Source organism: Asterias amurensis, chromosome 1 (genome assembly GCF_032118995.1).
Source record: "Asterias amurensis chromosome 1, ASM3211899v1".
Lineage (NCBI taxonomy): Eukaryota > Metazoa > Echinodermata > Asteroidea > Forcipulatida > Asteriidae > Asterias > Asterias amurensis.
The window spans coordinates 7,271,446-7,292,461 of NC_092648.1; the positions used below are offsets into that span (position 1 = coordinate 7,271,446).

A 21,016-nucleotide genomic window follows, 5' to 3' on the forward strand; every position below is an offset into this window, starting at 1 on the left:
GGTGTTTTTATTTAATTTTTTACAACTTTTTTTTATACAGTTGTAAAGCACATTCCACAAATATTTTTTTTTTTTTTTTCTGCAGGGATTGAGTAGATTAACCAGACTGAGAAGTCTAAACCTAGCTTCTAACAGAATTGAAAAAATTGGTAAGTTTTTACATTTGTGTGAGTGATGCATCTAAGCTTGGGCGATTCCAGAAATTTGGGGCTCGGTTCCGGTTCCGAAAAAAAGCTCGGTTCTGAGACATACCCGGTTCCAATTCAATATAAAACATAAGCCGCCCGTCCCGAGCTCACACACACACAATTGAGCCGATCTATTTTAACTGAAAATAACCAAGTTAATCAGACATCGGTTCCGAGCTCACACACACACAATTGGAGCCGATCTATTTTTAAAGAAAATACCAGAATACCCACCCCAATGATCAGACATCGTGCCACCGAGCACCAATTTTCCCTGCATTTAAACAAGTCTTTGATTTAGCCGGCAGTACGATGTTGTGTAGCAGTATGTCCGTAGTGTAGTACATCCGTAGTGCAGTACATCCGTAGTGCAGTATATCCGTAGTGCAGTACATCAGTAGTGCAGTACATCCGTAGTGCATGCAGTGTGTCGTCTCTGTACATACAAGTGTACTATGCCTGTACATACATACATACATACATACATACATACATACATACATACATACATACATACAGCACTGTGTGATTTGTGCATGGGGCAAGCTTTTATGAATATGGATATATCGGCAGCCAATCACAACGTGCTGTCTATACATGTTCATGTATATGCATGACATGTACATGCATACATGTGGTGGTTGTAGAAGATGCCTATGTGTGTGCACTGTGTATGCAGCCATATGTGATAGTTGATACTCATGTCGGCTTGAAGCCTTTGCACACTGTATCTGCGGTCACCGCTTTCAACATCAAGCCTCAATTTCTAGAGCCGGTTCGTCGCAGGATCGGCTCCACAGAGCCTTTTATAATTGGGACTCGGTCTTTTAAAATCGGAACCGACAAAAGCGGGTACCCGGTTCCACAGAAGAGTGGAACCGCAAGTCCGGTTTTCAATTTGGAACCGGGTAGAACCGGGTAACCGAAGGGACCGCCCAAGCTTAGATGCATCATTACTGCATTCTTTTCGCTCTTATTTTCCCCACTATTGTGTTTTGATATTTTTCTCAATGGACCATCCTTTGAAATACCTAAACCTAGGTCCCTTTTGGCGAGCTGCAGAGCAGTGCGAGCCTATGTAATACCAATTTATGTCCGTCTGTCTGGCTGTCTGTTCGTCGTTCGTCCGGGTGGCCGGCCGGCCGTCCGCACTCAGTGCAAATGTTAAAGTTTTTTGTTTAAGTTGAAGTCTTTGAGTTAAGTTGTTTTTGGTATGTTCAAGCCCAATAAGTGAGATTGTTATATATAATTGCCAGTCGTTTTCAGTAATTTTCAGCTATGTTTTTAGATAAAGTTTTTGGAATAAGAAAAATGTTAAAGTTTTTTTTAGGCTCAAACATTGACATCTGGATTAAATCAAATATTGCTGCTTACATGTAGATTTATATGAAAAGATGAAACTCAAAGAGCTTATATCACTGGTTTCAAGACCAAATTAATAAAAACATGAAGCTGCCCATATTGCAGAGTAGGGCTGTAAAAACCCAACATATATGTTTAGAAGCGCATAACAGCTCATCATGAACATCCTTGTCATATTGGTTGTTCCACTGAGATATCTAAGATTGGACTTCCAAACTTGAATATGAACTTTATTAGAACTCAACTCCAGGAAAACATGGTGCAAGCGTAGGTGCGTAACAGGCATGGAAAGTATCTAGAGTCCTCGGACGTTGTTTTTTATAGAAAATATAAAATACATGAATTAGCATCTAGGGTTTGTAAACACAACAGGGTCAAGGTTTTCCTGCTAAATTAGGGTACCTACATCCATTCCAGTTCCCTAAACTTCAAATTGTCATAACAACAAAATAAAAATACCAAAGGTATAAAGGCACCTTCCTTTTTATATGCACCATTTGTAAGTCTCAAATTCGGACCCTGATATTTGAAAACTATTTTGCTTATTTATTGTATACATTGTAATAAATTAAGAGGTACCTGGCTAACTGGCACGATATCGTACACAACATTGACAGTCCATCAACTTTCTTTCAACTAAAGGGAGGTGGAAGATTTTGAGTCCCTAATATGTATACAATTATTTAAAATATCTTAGAAGGTCAAAAAAAATGTTTGGAAAATGTCATTTGAGGTTGTAAAATGGTCTTCAGATCAAAGAAATTAGTGTCTACTTTGCATGAAACTATAACATTTATTTGTAATATTTAAATTCATGCAAGAGCAACATTTAAACTATGATTGCCTACAAATATGTACAAGCTCATAAATGACTTCTTTGTTTTTCTTTATAGGACATTGTTTTGATGCTAACACCAAACTTGAAGTTTTGAACCTGTCCGGAAATAACATATGCTCTTTTAAAGTGAGTTGTAGTAAAAAGGACCATAACACAACGTCAATTTTGTTTTAGTATTTCTATTTAAAAGAAAACATGTTAAAGTAAAACATGATGTGGGCAAAAATAAAGTGATGCTGTTTCTTACCTTTTAAGACTTAATAGCAGCCCCAAAGCAGCTACAAGATTTGACTTTCTCCCTCTAGTTATAATTCTGTTTGATACTTTCAATACAAGACAACTTGTTTGTCTTTTCATTGAAACTACATGTATGTAAAAAATTAAGTTAAAAACAAATCACTTTATCAGCCATTTCTGATAATACAGTGACAATTAACCACTAAGGTCTGTACAGAATTGCATAATTGGAAATTCTACAAAGTATCACACTGGGTCCTCTTTTGATTCTGAGCCATCATTTTTTAGTGCTAGTTATTTTTCAAACATATGTTATGTAACTTAAAAGTTACTCAGCATTTATTGAGATTACCCACACAATGTAGTACAAATTGCTAGTTATGACATCATAGTACTTTTTATGAGTTTGTAGTTTGTATACATATAATTGATTTTGCACTCTCATATTCAGGAACTAACTCATCTTGTGAGGCTTTCTTCATTGAAACACTTGGGTTTAAAGGACCCGATGTATGGTCCTAACCCAGTGTGTTATCTCTGTAACTACTCTACACATGTCATGTATCATCTACCTCATATTGATAGGCTGGATTCATATGATGTGTCCAATCAGAGTCTCAGGGAAATGGCTGAGGTAAGTATATATAGTTGTCAAGTTGATTGTTACATATTGATCTTTGAACATGAATTCTAAATGTCAGGCCTGGAATGACTTGGCAGCGTAATAATAATAATAATATGACACTTGTAAAGCGCAAACATATCCACCTAACAAGTAGGCGCTCAAGGCGCGACAAAGAAAAACAATGAACAAAAACAAGATATTTAAATTAAACTGTGTTGTTGTAGGCAATTACCATGAGGTGGGTTTTGAGGGTAGTTTTAAAGGAGTTGAGGGATGAAATAGAGCGAATGTTGTGAGGAAGGCTGTTCCAAAGACGAGGGGCAGCAATACAGAAAGATCTATCTCCCCAGGAGCGATAAGATCTCCGTTCAGTCAGAAGATGTTGACTTGCTGAACGAAGACCAGATCGACTGGGGTTATAAGGCCTGATGAGTTCAGATAAATATGACGGTGCGGTACCATGTATTGAACGGTAGGTTAAGATCATGAGTTTGTAAATGATTCTAAATTTAATTGGAAGCCAGTGAAGATTGCATAAAGTTGAAGTAACATGTGAAGAGCGTCGAGAACGTGTAATTAGGCGTGCTGCTGTGTTTTGTTTTAACTGAAGACGGTCGAGTTGTTTTTGATGAATACCATAAAGTTAATACAATTACTTTCTGGAAAATACTGATGGTCAGGAGTGCCTTGTTTACTCTTGAATTAGTAGGCTATTGTAAAATGTATCAAAAACCTGTCTTCAATGTTTCTTTGTAAAAGTGCCTCAAATACAATGTACCTTGTTGGTAGATTTAAAGCCATTGGACCCTTTCGGTAAACAGTTGTCCAAAGGCCCACACTTCGTGTATCACAACTTATAACATAACAAACCTGTGAAAATTTAGGCTCAAACGGTCATCGGAGTCTGGAGAAAATGACGGGAAACCCCACCCTTCTCTCCGCACGGTTCGCCGTGTCATGACATGTGTTCAAAATAAATCAGCAGTTCTCGTTATCAAGAATTGTTAATTGTTTTGATGTTTTCTTAAAAAGTAAAGCATTTCGTGGAATAATATTTCAAGAGAAGTCTTTCACCATTACCTTCTGTAAACCCTGTAAATTATTTGTAAATCTGTGATTTTTTTTCTTCTTCCCTGTTCCGAAAGTGTGTAATGGCTGTAAGTTATTATTAATCACTGTTTTTTTTGTGTTTTTTTTTTATCCCTGTTTCTTGTGAACATGTGACACATTCTTTATGCGTCACTTTGGTGTGAGTGTGATAGAGCAGTTGATTTAAAAATAAATTACAGCAATTATTCCTCATTATAATGATTCTAAACTTACAACAACTTTATGCTTTACTGCAATTCTTTATAAATGAATTCTTTATTATTGAATGTTTTCAGACCACTGTTGTGAAGAAGAAAATGTACTATAACATGCGTGTCAAGACAATCCAACGTACATTAGCTGACATGATACATCATATCAACAAAGAGAAGAGATTGCTAACCAGAACTACCAGGGATAGACTCAGGTTGCTTTGCTTTAGCATTAAGGAGGTAAATCTTATGAGATGAATCTGTATTACTTTGAGTCATTTCCATCTCTTCACCAATATGAAAACATTTGATGTATGGTAGGATTGTTCTACTGGGTCATGGGACATCTCTCCTATGAGGACCTACATATTAAGGGTATCATTAACATATACAGCAATCTTAAATACAAAATAATATTCTGAACAACAAGTATACAAACAGTCTTTGTTAATTTTAGACATTTGTTTGTTGTTGGTTCCATCATATTGAGTAATTTTTCCCATTATGTTCTAAACGTAAGTATCAAAACAGCTTTTTACTCTGAAAGGGTTTTGGGGATTATTCATGTTTGAATATTGTGCTTTGATTATTTAGATTGAAAGGTACACATCAGAAGTACAAAGTAATAAGGTGACCTCCATTGACAGTCATTTACACCATGATAATGAGGAAGAGCAGCATGGGAGTGGTACAGAGAGTGATACACAAGATACATCAACAGACAATGTAGCAAACACTGTCAGTAAGCTACACACTAAACTACAAGCATTGATAGAGAGGAAACAATTGTGCACTCAGCTTATTCAACAGTAAGTCAAACAGTCACTCTTCAGCTTTTAAGCAAATAATACTGCTTAACAAATTTCTCTACCCACCAAAACCTTAGTCGGACACCAGCCACAACATTTCAATTTCATTTTTAATTTGAGCTGGTAGCCAGTTTCTGCTAAGCAGTACCATTCTGTGCTAAGCAAATGTTTGTGTCAATACAGACTTTATGAAATTAGGCCCTGGCACCGCAAGGGCATGTATTGTAACGCAATGATCGCATTCCAAACTGCATTATGGCAATGCAGTAGTAGGCCTAGTTTACAAGTGCCTATAGTGCGTCAGTCTCCTTTGGATCTATAATGCTTTATTTACTTTTTCTTAATTTGTCCCAAACTGTGTTCTTCGGGACGATCTTTAAATTTTGTTCTTCGGGACGATCTTTAAATTTTGTTCTTCGGGGCGATCTTTAAATTTTGTTCTTCGGGACGATCTTTGGATGTCAAAGGATTTGGCTGATGCGTATATTATGTCAGTTGCTTAGAATACACATGGACATGTAGACTGGATCCTTATGCTGGGTCATAGTAAAAGGCTGATATAAACAATCAGTCTACTTACAAACAGTGCACGACAATGTCAAGTAGATTTGACAGTTGCACCGGCTGGAAAAACAAATCGCTGACTTTTGACCGCTTTGGTTTTAAAAAAATGTTTTTTTTTATAATTGCGTGATGTTTTGATGATTTCTTTGACAGCAACCATCTAAACAAATTTTATCTGAGATTCTACACCACTGAATCACGTAAACGGTGAGATGGTGTTTCCCTTTAATTTGACATGCATTACATTGTAGTTAAAGAAAATAATAAAAATAATTTTTTTATGCATGCATTTGCGAGACATTAGAAACATTTTGATCCCCATTTTGAGCCCCACCTTTCACTTTTTTTGGTTTTGTTTTTGGATTTATAGTTTGTTTCATTTTATTTAAGTTTCCTTTCAATCTGGCTGGCTTTTGGGCAGTGGCGTAACCAGAGGGGGGGCAGGGGGGGGGCGGCGCCCCCCCGCTCAGAACCCTTGCCCCCCCCTCTTGCCCCCCCATATGAAATCAGAGATGAGTATATTCCTTATAGGCCTTATATATAAATCGTTTAAGGCTGCATAAAATGCTGTCGTAAAAAGGAAAACTTTTATTCATATCAGTAGGCCCTATGTGGACTATAACATGAAAAATGCGTGGAAACGCGCGCGCAATCGTATTGGCGGTAAATGTTTGTTGTGGTTTTGCGGTTACAGAGAGTGCAGATGTGACAAAGTTCTGGTAAATACGTGGTGGTCTGAACGCAGACCAATACTAATAGCTCCGTAAACACAAAGTCAGATCACGAGGTAGAAATTTCTACCTCCATGGTCAGATGCACTACAGAGAAATTTACTACAGCAAACAAATGGCCAGCGAAAAAGGTTGCTTAGACCATTTCTTCTCCTTTGAAGCAAGCGGTGCAATTGAGAGGTAGGCCTATTTTAAATATCCGTTTCATAACTAAAATGTGATTATTAAACACCCACAATTTCGATCCTGTATTTTTTTTGATGGCTTACACTTGTTACAATAAGGCCGAGTAAAAAAAAGAAACATGTTTAGTGTCTGAGTTTCTCAAAAAAAGGAAGGAGGAGGGGCTTTTTATTTTTTATTTCAAGATGGCCGCCATGAATGTCAAATATCAACTGGTTTTTTCTGCTGCTGAAATACACAAAACATTCATGAAACAGTTTGGTCAAGGCATTCAGACAAGACATTCAGATTTTTTTTTTTTTTTTTGCTGAGATCATTTAAAATAACCCTTTTTCAAAAAAAAAAAAAAAAAAAAAAAATGTGCATAAAAAAAACTTAAGAAAAAAAACGGGGTCCTGTAAAAAGGAAGCGGGCGGGGACGCTAAACATTTCTATTTTTCTATTTTTACTTGGCCTAATATTATTATGTTTTGCGTATTTACACACCCACAAAGCCCATTTGAGAATGCCGTGTACAACTCTAAATTGGTACTTGGTGACCACAGTTGGTAATTTAATCCTTTTATACAGTCAAAAACTTTTATCTTATACAAAATTACATGTTCTCTAAGATTTTGTTGTTTTCGCAATCTTTTGTTACCTGCTGACTATGTAGACTGTTTTAGAACTGCATTGGTGTGTATCAACTATATATCAGTTAACACATTTAATAATAATCTTGTACTTCTTTGGCCCCCCCAAATTTAATCTTTGCCCCCACTTGCCCCACCAAATGAAAATGTCTAGTTACGCCACTGCTTTTGGGGTAAACCTTCTGTGACCAACTCACACCCTGTGGTTATATTAACCTTCAAAGTGATATTTTGTTTATTATACTGATAGTACAAACTAGAAGGAGCTACAGTATGGTATAAATGCAATAAATAGGAAAATGGTTTGGGTACTTTTTGCAGGACACAAAACAAAATGTCTGCAGATTTACATTAAACTGTACACGGTGTGAAGACATTGATGGTAGAAAGCTTCCCTTAAAACATCACCTACTGAGGTGCTGTAGTTTTTGAGAAATGAGTAAAACAAGTCTCAGTGAGACAAAATTTATTTTAGCATGTAAAACGTTTTTTTTTGGACATTGTTGTAGTCATTTCTCAAAAATCTACAGCACCTCAGCAAGTAATATTTTAAGGGAAGCTTTCTCATATCATTATCCCTAAACTGTGTAAGTTTAATGTAAATATGTGGACATTGTGTTTTGTGTTACTAAAATCCCCAACCCTTTAATGGCCTGACGTTTCGACCCTAGTCTTTCTCAAAGGCAAAAAAAAAGATCTATAAACAAAACTTTCCAGTTTCATGAAAATTCTAGGCTTGGAGACACCATGTAACCTATGTGTGCAAGCTGTCTTGAATTGACTCTGACAGAGAAACATTTGTTTGCAGAGTCAGTGGACCATCTTTATTAAATTTGGACATCATAAATATTGACTATCGCTGTTGACATGCTGCCTGGCTTTATTAGCAAATTTTTTACAGACTGGTCAGGAGACTGGTCAAAATGTTATTTAGCAACCCAACCAGTCAGTTGACTCTTAGCAGATTATTATTAGGATGCCTTTAAAGATAAATTCATATTGATCACAACTGAAATGTTCGGACTCTGTTGTTTTAATGAGTTTATGTAGAGTTATTATTGACAATTAAACAGTGTTGTGTAATGCATGTTATGCTGTGATTTATGTTATTCAGGATGGATGTGTATCACGGTGAAGCTATTGCTAATGTCAAACACACCACAGAGGTCACTATTAAGAGGCTGCTAGCTGAGCTGGAGAGTGGTGGCAATGTGCGATTTGAAGAAGGACAATCATCAGACTTATGGTAAGTTAACTTAGCCAACTGCTGTTCTTTCTAATGCCCCAATTACAAAGGGAAGGAAAACAGGCGATGCTTAATTATTTGTACATGTATAGTAGCTTCAACTATAGGCGTTCATGCAACTGCGCAAGCAATTGTTGTTATTGGTCTGTTTGGTTTTAGGTGCTAATGCACAGTACAAACGCCTGTATTTATGGTGTGTTGTGGCTGAGCGGTGAAGAGCACTGTATTCGAGCCCTTGTATCAGCAAAGTATTGGTTTGAGCCCCAGTCTTGACACTTGTGTCCATAAGGACAAGACACTTAAAGTCACCTGGAAGTGGTATTTTTTTAAAATAAAGCTTTTGTCACTAAAGTATGTGTTTTTATGAGAGGAATGTGAATAAAAAGTTAACTAAGGTTTAAAAATCTTAGTTTTGATTGTATTTACAAATTTACGAGTAGGCCCCGACCCGAGAGGGCGCTGTTCGTGACGTATTTCAAGGCGCGATATTTGGAGAGAAAATTTGTAGTCGGGCCCCCGTACATTACGTCTGGGAACATGGCACATCAAAACAAATTTAGACACGATTTTACACACATACGTACATTGAAACTTGAACATGTTGAACGCCTAGTGGTTTTTACAAAAGCTATTGCTGCTATTTTTATTTAACTATGCGACTGTTTAGTGACCAAATGGGTTGTAAGATGTGGGTCTGCCTACGTATTATTATAGAAATACGGCCACGGAGCAGACTGCACGCACGCACTATGGCTGCTGTATAATGGGCGGACGGTCACATAGGACCTGCACGCACGGTGAATCGCATGCGGTACCAACAAAAAATCGTGTCACTTGGCAAAAGCTAAAAACATACCCTCAAACCATGGAGGAATAAATTTATTCCTCCATGCTCAAACTTACCCGGATTTTTCCACGTTTAGCAAATGCTCCTCTGAGTTCGTCACGTCTTTCAGATACCTTCTTCGACACCCCACTAGCTAGAAAAATTGTTGGGACGGCGTCGTGTTTAAGAATGGCTCTTCTCGTCATGTCAATGAGTTGTGTATCCCGGAATGAAGCACGACAGCTCTAAGTGTTCTCTGCAGCGCTGAAAAAGACGTCGGACCGGACCAGTTTGCTCTAGTTAATCTGACTTTCGCAGCCCACAACCGCCTATACTTGGGATCTGCAGGAAACAGATGAAGACTGACCCCATCTTTAGTTGTGTTGCTGCATCCAGCAGCAATACACCTGGTCGGCATTGCCGGAAAAATGCCAGAAAAAAAACCTTTTTCGCAGCGTACAAACTCACGTCTTAGAATTACATGTACTTTTGCACGTGTGTTTATCTACGCATCGAGGGGGGTCTATGTTTGATTGAGGCAAAGTCTTCCTTTTCCTACGTCACAAAAGGGGTAGGCGGAGTCAACCCCCCAAGCACTTGATTAATTTTTTTAACATATAAATCGTGACAAACAATTAAGTCAAAAAATTGTTTTATTGTTAATAAACATATACTCTTATGTTTAAAAGAAAAAAAATCCCTTTTCCAGGTGCCTTTAAAGCCCCCATCACTCGTTCTCACTTTATCTGAAAAATGTAGGCAAACAGGCTAAAACCGTGTGCAAACAGAGTGGAAGTACATGTAGCAGCAACTTTTTCCGATCTGTTTACGAACTTCATTGGTGGGCTGGGACGGGTTTGATTGGGAAAGGTGCTCCAGAACTCTGAGTATAATAGTCCAGAGAGTTTATAACATAAAAAACAGGTGGTATCATAGCCCTGGCGGCCTTACACTTTTGTATTATTCTACAGTGACGTCCTGAATATCAGGGTCCATTTCTGTGGCGGAAAAATTTCAAATCTTCATAACTCAAACCGTACCTGCAAGAAACCACTAATTTCAACAGATTCACATTCCATGGCAGCATATATATTCTGCGGTGGGTTTTGATCGTCGTATATTCTTCACAAATCCGTCATTTTCATGACAAAATGCAGCTCCTAACGTTAGGAAATTCCCATTTTTGTTCGTATTCTCACAGGCTGTCGTGTGAACACAAGACGCAAAACGCACAGTCTTGCGTTGTGTTTGCGTGTTAACACTGTGCAGTCAAGACTCGGTGACCAAGAATTCATGCGTCTTGCATCCTGCGTCTTGCACGCAAATGTATACGCGTACGCACGACAGCAGACAACACTGTGAATAAACGATCAAAACATAATTTCTTTTACGTTGGGAGCTGCATTATTTCACGAAAATGACGGATTTGTAAGGAATATATGAGGACCAAAACCCACCGCAGAAAAATGTATGCCACCATGGAATGTGAATCTGTTGAAATTAGTGGCTTGTTGCAGGTAAGATTTGAGTAATGACGCTTTGAAAATTTTTCGTCCCAGAAACGGGCCTTAATAGTTAGGACTCTGTATCTGTGTAATAATAATACACGGTTTTTATATAGCGCTTTTTCCTGGGGTGTCTCAAAGCGCTTCGGCAAATTTGCAAATTTGCACCGGCACACTCGGGTGGGGTATCCACAAGAAGTAATCACGCTAATTCGGCTTTTCGGGGTGGCTCGAAAATTAAAAAGTTTATTCCCCGGGCAGGGAAAAGGGAAGAGCGGCCATCTGTTTTTTCTAACAGTCAACTCTGGAAATCGCGTTTTGACGGTGCAAATCGCCCAAGTTGAGCATCCTGAACAACTTTCCTGTGTGGAGTCATGCAAAATTCGCAAAACCTTCGAAATTACAACTTTTTGGTGCAAAAGTGACGTCATAATTTGACCAAAAATCGTCGATTACCGCCAAAGTAAAACATTAAAGGGGTTCAAATTTGCACCTGCACGCTCGGGTGGGGTATCCGCAAGAAGTAATCACGCTAATTCGGCTTTTCTGGGTGGCTCGAAAATTAAAAAGTTTATTCCCCGGGCAGGGAAAAGGGAAGAGCGGCCATCTTGTTTTTCTAACAGTCAACTCTGGAAATCGCGTTTTGACGGTGCAAATCGACCAAGTTGAGCATCCTGAACAACTTTCCTGTGTGGAGTCATGCAAAATTCGCAAAACCTTGGAAATTACAACTTTTTGGTGCAAAAGTGACGTCATAATTTGACCAAAAATCGTCGATTACCGCCAAAGTAAAACATTAACGGGGTTCAAATTTGCACCGGCACACTCCGGTTGGGTATCCGCAAGAAGTAATCTCACCTATTCGGCTTGTCGGGGTGGCTCGAAAATTAAAAAGTTTATTCCCCGGGCAGGGAAAAGGGAAGAGCGGCCATCTTGTTTTTCTAACAGTCAACTTTGGAAATCGCGTTTTGACGGTGCAAATCGACCAAGTTGAGCATCCTGAACAACTTTCCTGTGTGGAGTCATGCAAAATTCGCAAAACCTTGGAAATTACAACTTTTTGGTGCAAAAGTGACGTCATAATTTGACCAAAAATCGTCGATTACCGCCAAAGTAAAACATTAACGGGGTTCAAATTTGCATCGGCACACTCCGGTTGGGTATCCGCAAGAAGTAATCTCACCTATTCGGCTTGTCGGGGTGGCTCGAAAATTAAAAAGTTTATTCCCCGGGCAGGGAAAAGGGAAGAGCGGCCATCTTGTTTTTCTAATAGTCAACTCTGGAAATCGCGTTTTGACGGTGCAAATCGACCAAGTTGAGCATCCTGAACAACTTTCCTGTGTGGAGTCATGCAAAATTCGCAAAACCTTGGAATTTACAACTTTTTGTTGCAAAAGTGACGTCATAATTTGACCAAAAATCGTCGATTACCGCCAAAGTAAAACATTAACGGGGTTCAAATTTGCACCGGCACACTCGGGTTGGGTATCCGCAAGAAGTAATCTCGCCAATTCGGCTTTTCGGGGTGGCTCGAAAATTAAAAAGTTTATTCCCCGGGCAGGGAAAAGGGAAGAGCGGCCATCTTGTTTTTCTAACAGTCAACTCTGGAAATCGCGTTTTGACGGTGCAAATCGACCAAGTTGAGCATCCTGAACAACTTTCCTGTGTGGAGTCATGCAAAATTCGCAAAACCTTGGAAATTACAACTTTTTGGTGCAAAAGTGACGTCATAATTTGACCAAAAATCGTCGATTACCGCCAAAGTAAAACATTAACGGGGTTCAAATTTGCACCGGCACACTCCGGTTGGGTATCCGCAAGAAGTAATCTCGCCAATTCGGCTTTTCGGGGTGGCTCGAAAATTAAAAAGTTTATTCCCCGGGCAGGGAAAAGGGAAGAGCGGCCATCTTGTTTTTCTAACAGTCAACTCTGGAAATCGCGTTTTGACGGTGCAAATCGACCAAGTTGAGCATCCTGAACAACTTTCCTGTGTGGAGTCATGCAAAATTCGCAAAACCTTGGAAATTACAACTTTTTGGTGCAAAAGTGACGTCATAATTTGACCAAAAATCGTCGATTACCGCCAAAGTAAAACATTAACGGGGTTCAAATTTGCACCGGCACACTCCGGTTGGGTATCCGCAAGAAGTAATCTCGCCAATTCGGCTTTTCGGGGTGGCTCGAAAATTAAAAAGTTTATTCCCCGGGCAGTGAAAAGAGAAGAGCGGCCATCTTGTTTTTCTAATAGTCAACTCTGGAAATCGCGTTTTGACGGTGCAAATCGACCAAGTTGAGCATCCTGAACAACTTTCCTGTGTGGAGTCATGCAAAATTCGCAAAACCTTGGAAATTACAACTTTTTGGTGCAAAAGTGACGTCATAATTTGACCAAAAATCGTCGATTACCGCCAAAGTAAAACATTAAAGGGGTTCAAATTTGCACAGGCACACTCGGGTGGGGTATCCACAAGAAGTAATCACGCTAATTCGGCTTTTCGGGGTGGCTCGAAAATTAAAAAGTTTATTCCCCGGGCAGGGAAAAGGGAAGAGCGGCCATCTGTTTTTTCTAACAGTCAACTCTGGAAATCGCGTTTTGACGGTGCAAATCGCCCAAGTTGAGCATCCTGAACAACTTTCCTGTGTGGAGTCATGCAAAATTCGCAAAACCTTCGAAATTACAACTTTTTGGTGCAAAAGTGACGTCATAATTTGACCAAAAATCGTCGATAACCGCCAAAGTAAAACATTAAAGGGGTTCAAATTTGCACCTGCACGCTCGGGTGGGGTATCCGCAAGAAGTAATCACGCTAATTCGGCTTTTCTGGGTGGCTCGAAAATTAAAAAGTTTATTCCCCGGGCAGGGAAAAGGGAAGAGCGGCCATCTTGTTTTTCTAACAGTCAACTCTGGAAATCGCGTTTTGACGGTGCAAATCGACCAAGTTGAGCATCCTGAACAACTTTCCTGTGTGGAGTCATGCAAAATTCGCAAAACCTTGGAAATTACAACTTTTTGGTGCAAAAGTGACGTCATAATTTGACCAAAAATCGTCGATTACCGCCAAAGTAAAACATTAACGGGGTTCAAATTTGCACCGGCACACTCCGGTTGGGTATCCGCAAGAAGTAATCTCACCTATTCGGCTTGTCGGGGTGGCTCGAAAATTAAAAAGTTTATTCCCCGGGCAGGGAAAAGGGAAGAGCGGCCATCTTGTTTTTCTAATAGTCAACTCTGGAAATCGCGTTTTGACGGTGCAAATCGACCAAGTTGAGCATCCTGAACAACTTTCCTGTGTGGAGTCATGCAAAATTCGCAAAACCTTGGAAATTACAACTTTTTGGTGCAAAAGTGACGTCATAATTTGACCAAAAATCGTCGATTACCGCCAAAGTAAAACATTAACGGGGTTCAAATTTGCACCGGCACACTCGGGTGGGGTATCCGCAAGGGGTAATCTCGCCAATTCGGCTTTTCGGGGTGGCAATATTACCCCTGGTCACTGGGCCTTAAATCATTCCTTAAACCATCTTAACTCCCTGGGGAGTATACAGCCTGTGCGACAATTATATGCGCTACATGGCTAAACCAATCACAAGAACCATCTCTGCCCTCACAGGTACCCATTTACCCCTGGGTGGAGAGAAGCAATTATAGTTAAGTGTCTTGCTCAGGGACACAAGTGTCACGACCTGGATTCGAACCCACACTCTGCTGAACAGAAGCATCAGAGCTTGCGTTCGGTGCTCTTATCCACTCGGCCACGAAGAGTCCTATATAGGGCTAGTGGTATCATAATGTGTATGATTCTTTTGTTGATAGTTATTATTTGTCATTGTACAGGTTCTCATCATGTCATGACCTGATCTTGTCACGTTTCTGTGCTGCGGATTACAAAGTTCATGATATCCTTGGTATAAAGATACATCGAATCACCAGAGTACACAATAGAATGCTTAGATATCGCTTTGATAACAAGCTTGTTGCTGTCACAGAGGAAGAGGATACTTCTAGTATCAGTAGGTTAGTCAGACTACTCTCAATGAATGAGATATTCAGTTGAATTAGAAGACACAAAAAGTATCATTTAAAAACATGCAAACAAGTTTTGTTGAAAGACAACCATACCATGTTCAAGTTTCCTGTGAAAGGTACTAGCTGTGATGATGTCATTACAAAATGTGTGAAATGCTCTATTCACATAGAAGTTCAAAGATTAGAACACATTCACATAATGGTTTGTTTATCAGCTGAAATCTACATGTTTTGAGTTTGATCTTGTGGTCTAGGACTCAAGAGAAAAGCCCCATGCCATCACAGAAGGCAGTATAATATTAAAGTTATTTGAATTAATTGTTATGAATCTTGTGTAGGACACCTACTCTGAAAAGACTGCAGGAGTATCTGTTTTTCGTCTGGGATCCTGACTTACCAGGTGGAGAATATGAACCTATGAAGATTCTAGAAGAGGGACCGATGGACAGTGAGACATACCATGTGAGATTGGCTTTTACCCGTGTTAAATGCAAGGTTTATTGGTTTGGGTTTACTTCAGTCTCCATGAACATAATCACATGGACACATTATGAGTTTTAAAGGAATTAACTGCGTTAATGAGTTTCCATTGTATTAAATGACAAAGCTTGGAACATTTTCTTGTTTTAAAATATATTTTATTCAATTTGAAGTGGAGGAAACTGAAAAATCAATGTAACCAGTTGCTGACGGACAAATCTGAAATAGTTTCTTTAAAATTAAGACTAAAATAAGCTTTTTGAACGAGAAATATTACAAACAATAAAAAAAATACGAAGCCTTATCACAAGTAAAAGCAGGAGTATCAATCTGTTGTACTAGATAATAAATGGTTTGTTTTGTTGTTTCTAGCAACTTGGACGTGATGGAGCAGTGCCGTTGTCTAACAGTGTTAGTCTATGTGATAAACCTCGTATACAGTCAGCTGTGAGTAGATCGATGAAGGAAGCAAGCTCTGATCCATGTCCATTTAGACATGGACAGCTAGTTGTATGTAAAGTCTACTTAGGAAAGAGTCTTCCTGCATTGGATGTAAATATGAAGTAAGTTTGAATTAAGTAGTTTTCATTTCTCAGTTTGTCGGCCAACCCAATGCCACCACCAATCATCTTTTTTTTAAAAAGGTCACTGCCTAAAAAACAGTTCTTACTTTTTGACCTACTTTTTGACCTTGATCAAGCTTTGACCATCTTGGCTATTTCATTTTGTAAACAGTCACAATAATTGTGCCACCGGCGCAGTCACCTCTGCCTCTTCACAATTGTTAACTTTTGTTGTCTGCGCACTGACCTGCGCTCCTTTACTATTGTCACCTTGGCACGCACTTACAGACCTGCCTGAAATGTGGGTCGTTCTGCATTTTCACTATCCAAAATTCTGGTCTATAAAACAAATTAAAAGAAAGACAGTTTTGGTGTGATAGTGCCTGGAATGAAATTTTGAGAAGACACTATATTCTTTGTTGGTGTTTAGGTGTTGTCTAAATCTTTTAGGCTGTCTCTAAAGCTAAGCACAAGTTATGCTCTCTTGAATCATAAGAAGCGCCCTGCACCCTTGAAATATAAGAAGAGACTATAAATAAATAGGAACCTTGCGGGTACAACCATGTGTAAATCTCTTTTGAGTGAGTGTTGGCTCTGAAAAGAGCTGGTGTGGTCTCGACATTTCAAACAGTATACTCTGCTTGTTTTCAGGAACGTCAAGACCAAACCGGCTCTGTTCAGAGCCATCACTCACTCAAAAGAGATTTACACTTGGATGAACCCGCAAGTGTAGTATTTAGTTAAAGTTTCTTCTTAACTCTCCACACCATACAAAGCTTCAAACAATACTCCCTTGAATCATGTTTCATGATTTTAGGATGCTTCGCCAAGCACCTTATATGCTAAGCACCTTATCAGGCATGAGAAATTGTTTGTTTACCTTTGCAATCATATATCGCGGGTTCACACTTGCAGTCTTGTACCGTGCACGTGCAGCAGAAAGAGATGCGATGAATGTACAGACTTCTCTCATTCCTCGCTTTATTCAGGGTTTGGTTTCACCATATGAAAATGTGTAGTGTATTCCTTTGTGACCCATGGTTAATTGTTAGAAAAGATTGTGATCTGTGTCGATGGAATTCCAGAGTCCATGCAATATTGAATGTAGGAGGTAATAACGCCATTAAAACACCCCATACAAATATTCTGCCTTTTCATTGGTTTAGAGCGCGTCACATGATATGTGTTAGTTTTACTAGACGGCGGTGATAGTGATAGTGCATCGTTTGCCGTGTGATAGTCCGACGACTATCACACGGCGTGCAGGTATATCCAGACGTCTTTTTTACCCACCTCAAACCCAATCAGTTGTGCCTCTGTGTGTCTGAAACGCGCGAACGAACGTTACGATTATGAGGATGATAGATAGTCTGTTGGGGTGTTATAAAACAAATATTGATTACCATCAGTGTACAGTGCCTTTTAGTAAAAACACTTCAAATTGATTGATGCTTTGTCTAGGATTTTGAGCATGTTTTTTTGGCATTTGGAATCAAAGAAGCAGCAGATATGTAGTCTTTTAATGAAAATAATAGTAACAAATAATTCTTGTATAAAGCTCATTCCATCTATGACATGTATGGCAAGACCCCATTAGGCTTTACAGGCATGAAACTAGTTTAAACAGGATAAAAGTGTTCAACTTCACATTATACAAAAATGGTGAAAGCATGACTAAAAGTTCACAAGATAAAGTGAAACCACTGAGAAGTGTTTGAAAATTCACATGCTACATGTAAGCAGATGGGTTTTAAGTGAACTCTTGAACAGATCTAGTCTTGACTTTTGACACTATTACAGATGGAAACTTTCTCTGCAGGATTGGTACTTGTTAGCTGTTCCAACCTACCGTCGGAACAGGTGTTGTTTCTGTCGAGATTTTAATTTTTTTTCTTATTCTTTGTTTCCGCCTTAAACCCATAGCAATTTAAACCTAATCTACTAGACCATAACTTCAAAACAGTGAAATCATATACCAAATTAAAGCTTAGAACATAAGCTTTACTGTAAATGTAAGCAAAATTAAAAATCTTAATTAATTAGCCACGTAATCTTCATTTGAATATAACTGGATGCAGTCGCTTCCATGTTATTGTTAAATATTATCTTTGGTAAATGCCATACAGTATGTACCTTTTATGAGTTGTGACTTCTTGAGATGAGTCTACTCATCTAGGTTACTGTTACCCCATGTCGATCTCTACTTCCGGGTCAACCGGAAGTGGCACCATAACTCAAGACTAGTGCTGGGCGAATAGTGAAATTTTGTTATTCGGATACCGCTGGCCAACTATCCGAAATTAACCGGATATTCGAATAGTTTTTTTTGCCGCTAGAGGGCGCTATTTAAAAAGAGATCTTCTGGGCGGATTGATATTAGTGTTAGACAGTGTCACTCAGTTCATTCATAAAAATTCAAAGTCAAAAAGTACCCAAATCCTTTACCTCGTGCTAAGGTTATAACTCCAACTCCCTCGATGATCCCCGGACCGTTCCATTTTCCCTCGGCTGCACCTCGAGGATCACCTCAGGAGTCGTAGTGTAGTTTTAACCATAGCACTCGAAGCAGTCAATATTTGTATACTAGCCCATCTTAAGTACAACATGTCCTGGAATGTTTATCATTCGTTGCATTTAAATAATACAGTTTTTGGTCCAGTGCTTCACAGTTTTCACAACTTGTTGGCAATACTTGAGCATAAAATCATAAATACCGACCAAGTATGACCTGAGATCTTAAGTAATTGCTGCAATCCAATCAATCCTGTGGCTACCCCTAATACCCAATACCATCATTAACCTAATGGAGACAAATTGTCATCATTATCACACATATTATTTTTGGGACTGGGTAAGTGTTGAGGAGTTGGGCCGAAATTCAAATGTTTGTCAAATGTAATGTGTAGTGTGCAAATTTTACCAAACATGCCAAGCAGTGCAAAAAATGTTTACGAATACAGTAATACTCAAACTATTATGAACATTGCTTGGCATGTACTTTCATTTTTTAGCACTGCACACTAATTATGCAGTAGGACAGAAGTTTGTTTTTCTGTCATGCATTGTGTATAACATGTATAATGCGTAGTGCGTAATACTGGAACATGAACAGCCATGATTTACAATGCTTAAATGTTCATGGTTTATAAACCATTTTTTATGGTGCTTCAATTTTCATGGTTTATAAACCATGACTCATAAATACCTCAGACAGTTTCTCTATTCCATGAGCACATCATGTGGTGGATGTTTAAATAGTTGATAATGACCAGCTGGAGCTCTGTTTATATCGGTTGTTTTGGGATACTACTCGCTAGTCTTGGTACAAGATGTTTCTCGTTACAGACGATGTGGGTGCTGTTGGTGAGTTGGCCCCGCTGTGTGTGAAAGGAAAACGGGAAACGTCTTGCACCAAGACTACGCGCACGAAGCATATCCGAAAACTGTCAGTCATAAAAATGCAACCCACGTACAGAGCTCAAGGACGTTGGAAAATGGATAAGTTTTACAGAGTTTCTTACTTAGTTACGCCTTTTAACCAAAAAGGCATTTATGAATGGGTGTAAAAGAGTAATGACTCGTTTTTAAACTGCTGTTTAAACCTTGCAGGGTCATGGCCCTGCGATAAAGACCCTCGCATTTGGCTAGGGCCTTTAGCACACGGCCACGATCATACCAGTTTTAAATGGCCGTTATAAGAACTCGTCGCTACCCTTTTATTCCCTTATTTACCATGCTTCAATTTTCATGGTTTACAAACCATGTTTTATGGTGCTTCAATATTCATTATCACTTTTTTCCCATTCATATTTCAGAGTAAACAAGCAATTCTATCCAAATGCTGATTCAGTGTTCCGACCTAAGAATTTCTGCGTGACTGACAGTGATGCACAATGTGAATGTTCAGCCAGACAGTGTGAATGGTTCATCTTTGATCATGAAATGGTACTTCCAGAATATGTGATTGACTTTGAATACATAACAAAGGTAAGTTAAGTCCAGCATTATAATTAAAAACCTTTGTCACACAAAGTTGTGTGCTTTTAGATGCTTGGTTTCGAGACCTCAAAATTTAATTCTGAGGTCTGGAAATCAAATTTGTGGAAAATTACTTCTTTCTCGAGACCTACGTTACTTCAGAGGAAGCCTTTTCTGACCATACCCCTTACAAATATTCTGCCTGTTAATTGGTTTAGAGCGTGCACATGATGTGTCTTAGTTTTACTTGAAACTACGGCCGTGTGATAGTGTATCGTTTCCCTAGTGATAGTGCATTGTTTGCTGTGTGATAGTCCGACTGCTATCACACGGCGTCAAGTACCAAGATGTCTTTTTACCCACCTCTAACCCAATTAGTTCTGCATCTGTGTATCTGAAGCGTGCATATGAACGCTACGTGTATGAGGATGATAATGGGGTGTTGTAAAACAAATATTGACTGCTTACTTGTGCTAAGGTTAAAACGCTGACTCCCTCGGTGATTCTGGACCGTTCCACCTTCCCTCGGCTGTGCCGAGGGAAAATAGAACGCTCTGGAGATCACCGAGGGAGTCAGTTTTAACAGTAGCACTCGGAGCAGTCCAAATTTGTTTACTATCAACAGCTCCCATTAATTGTTACCTAGTAAGGTTTTATGCTAATAATTATTTTGAGTAATTACCAATATAATAGTGTCCACTGCCTTTAAAGCGAAAAGTACATGTACATCTTTGAAGAGTTAATCAATTACCTACCTGTACTTATAAACCCAACCTGTACAATTTTCATGTTTTACCATGTACTTAAAGGTACTGGACACTTTTGGTAATTGTCAAAGACCAGTCTTCTCACTTGGTGTATACGCACAAAATAACAACCCTGTGAAAATTCGAGCTCAATATTGGTCGCTGAAGTTGC

General features: G+C 39.0%; 2 protein-coding genes across 3 annotated transcripts in view; both read left to right on the plus strand.

Moving 5' to 3' along the window:
* LOC139944494 (cytoplasmic dynein 2 light intermediate chain 1-like) overlaps positions 1–21,016 on the plus strand; it is a 416,808-nt gene that overhangs the window by 130,588 nt on the left and 265,204 nt on the right. The window lies entirely within an intron of this gene.
* LOC139944427 (leucine-rich repeat-containing protein 9-like) overlaps positions 1–21,016 on the plus strand; it is an 86,759-nt gene that overhangs the window by 18,699 nt on the left and 47,044 nt on the right. Inside the window, exons 5-15 of one of the 2 annotated variants that reach the window (XM_071941448.1) lie at positions 86–149; positions 2,444–2,514; positions 3,077–3,259; positions 4,636–4,791; positions 5,146–5,360; positions 6,078–6,131; positions 8,585–8,716; positions 14,886–15,065; positions 15,416–15,539; positions 15,930–16,120; positions 19,936–20,107. In XM_071941448.1, coding sequence (XP_071797549.1) covers positions 86–149; positions 2,444–2,514; positions 3,077–3,259; positions 4,636–4,791; positions 5,146–5,360; positions 6,078–6,131; positions 8,585–8,716; positions 14,886–15,065; positions 15,416–15,539; positions 15,930–16,120; positions 19,936–20,107 — 1,542 coding nt within the window. The remainder of the gene's footprint in view (positions 1–85; positions 150–2,443; positions 2,515–3,076; positions 3,260–4,635; positions 4,792–5,145; positions 5,361–6,077; positions 6,132–8,584; positions 8,717–14,885; positions 15,066–15,415; positions 15,540–15,929; positions 16,121–19,935; positions 20,108–21,016) is intronic. The other variant, XM_071941456.1, reaches the window with a different exon arrangement.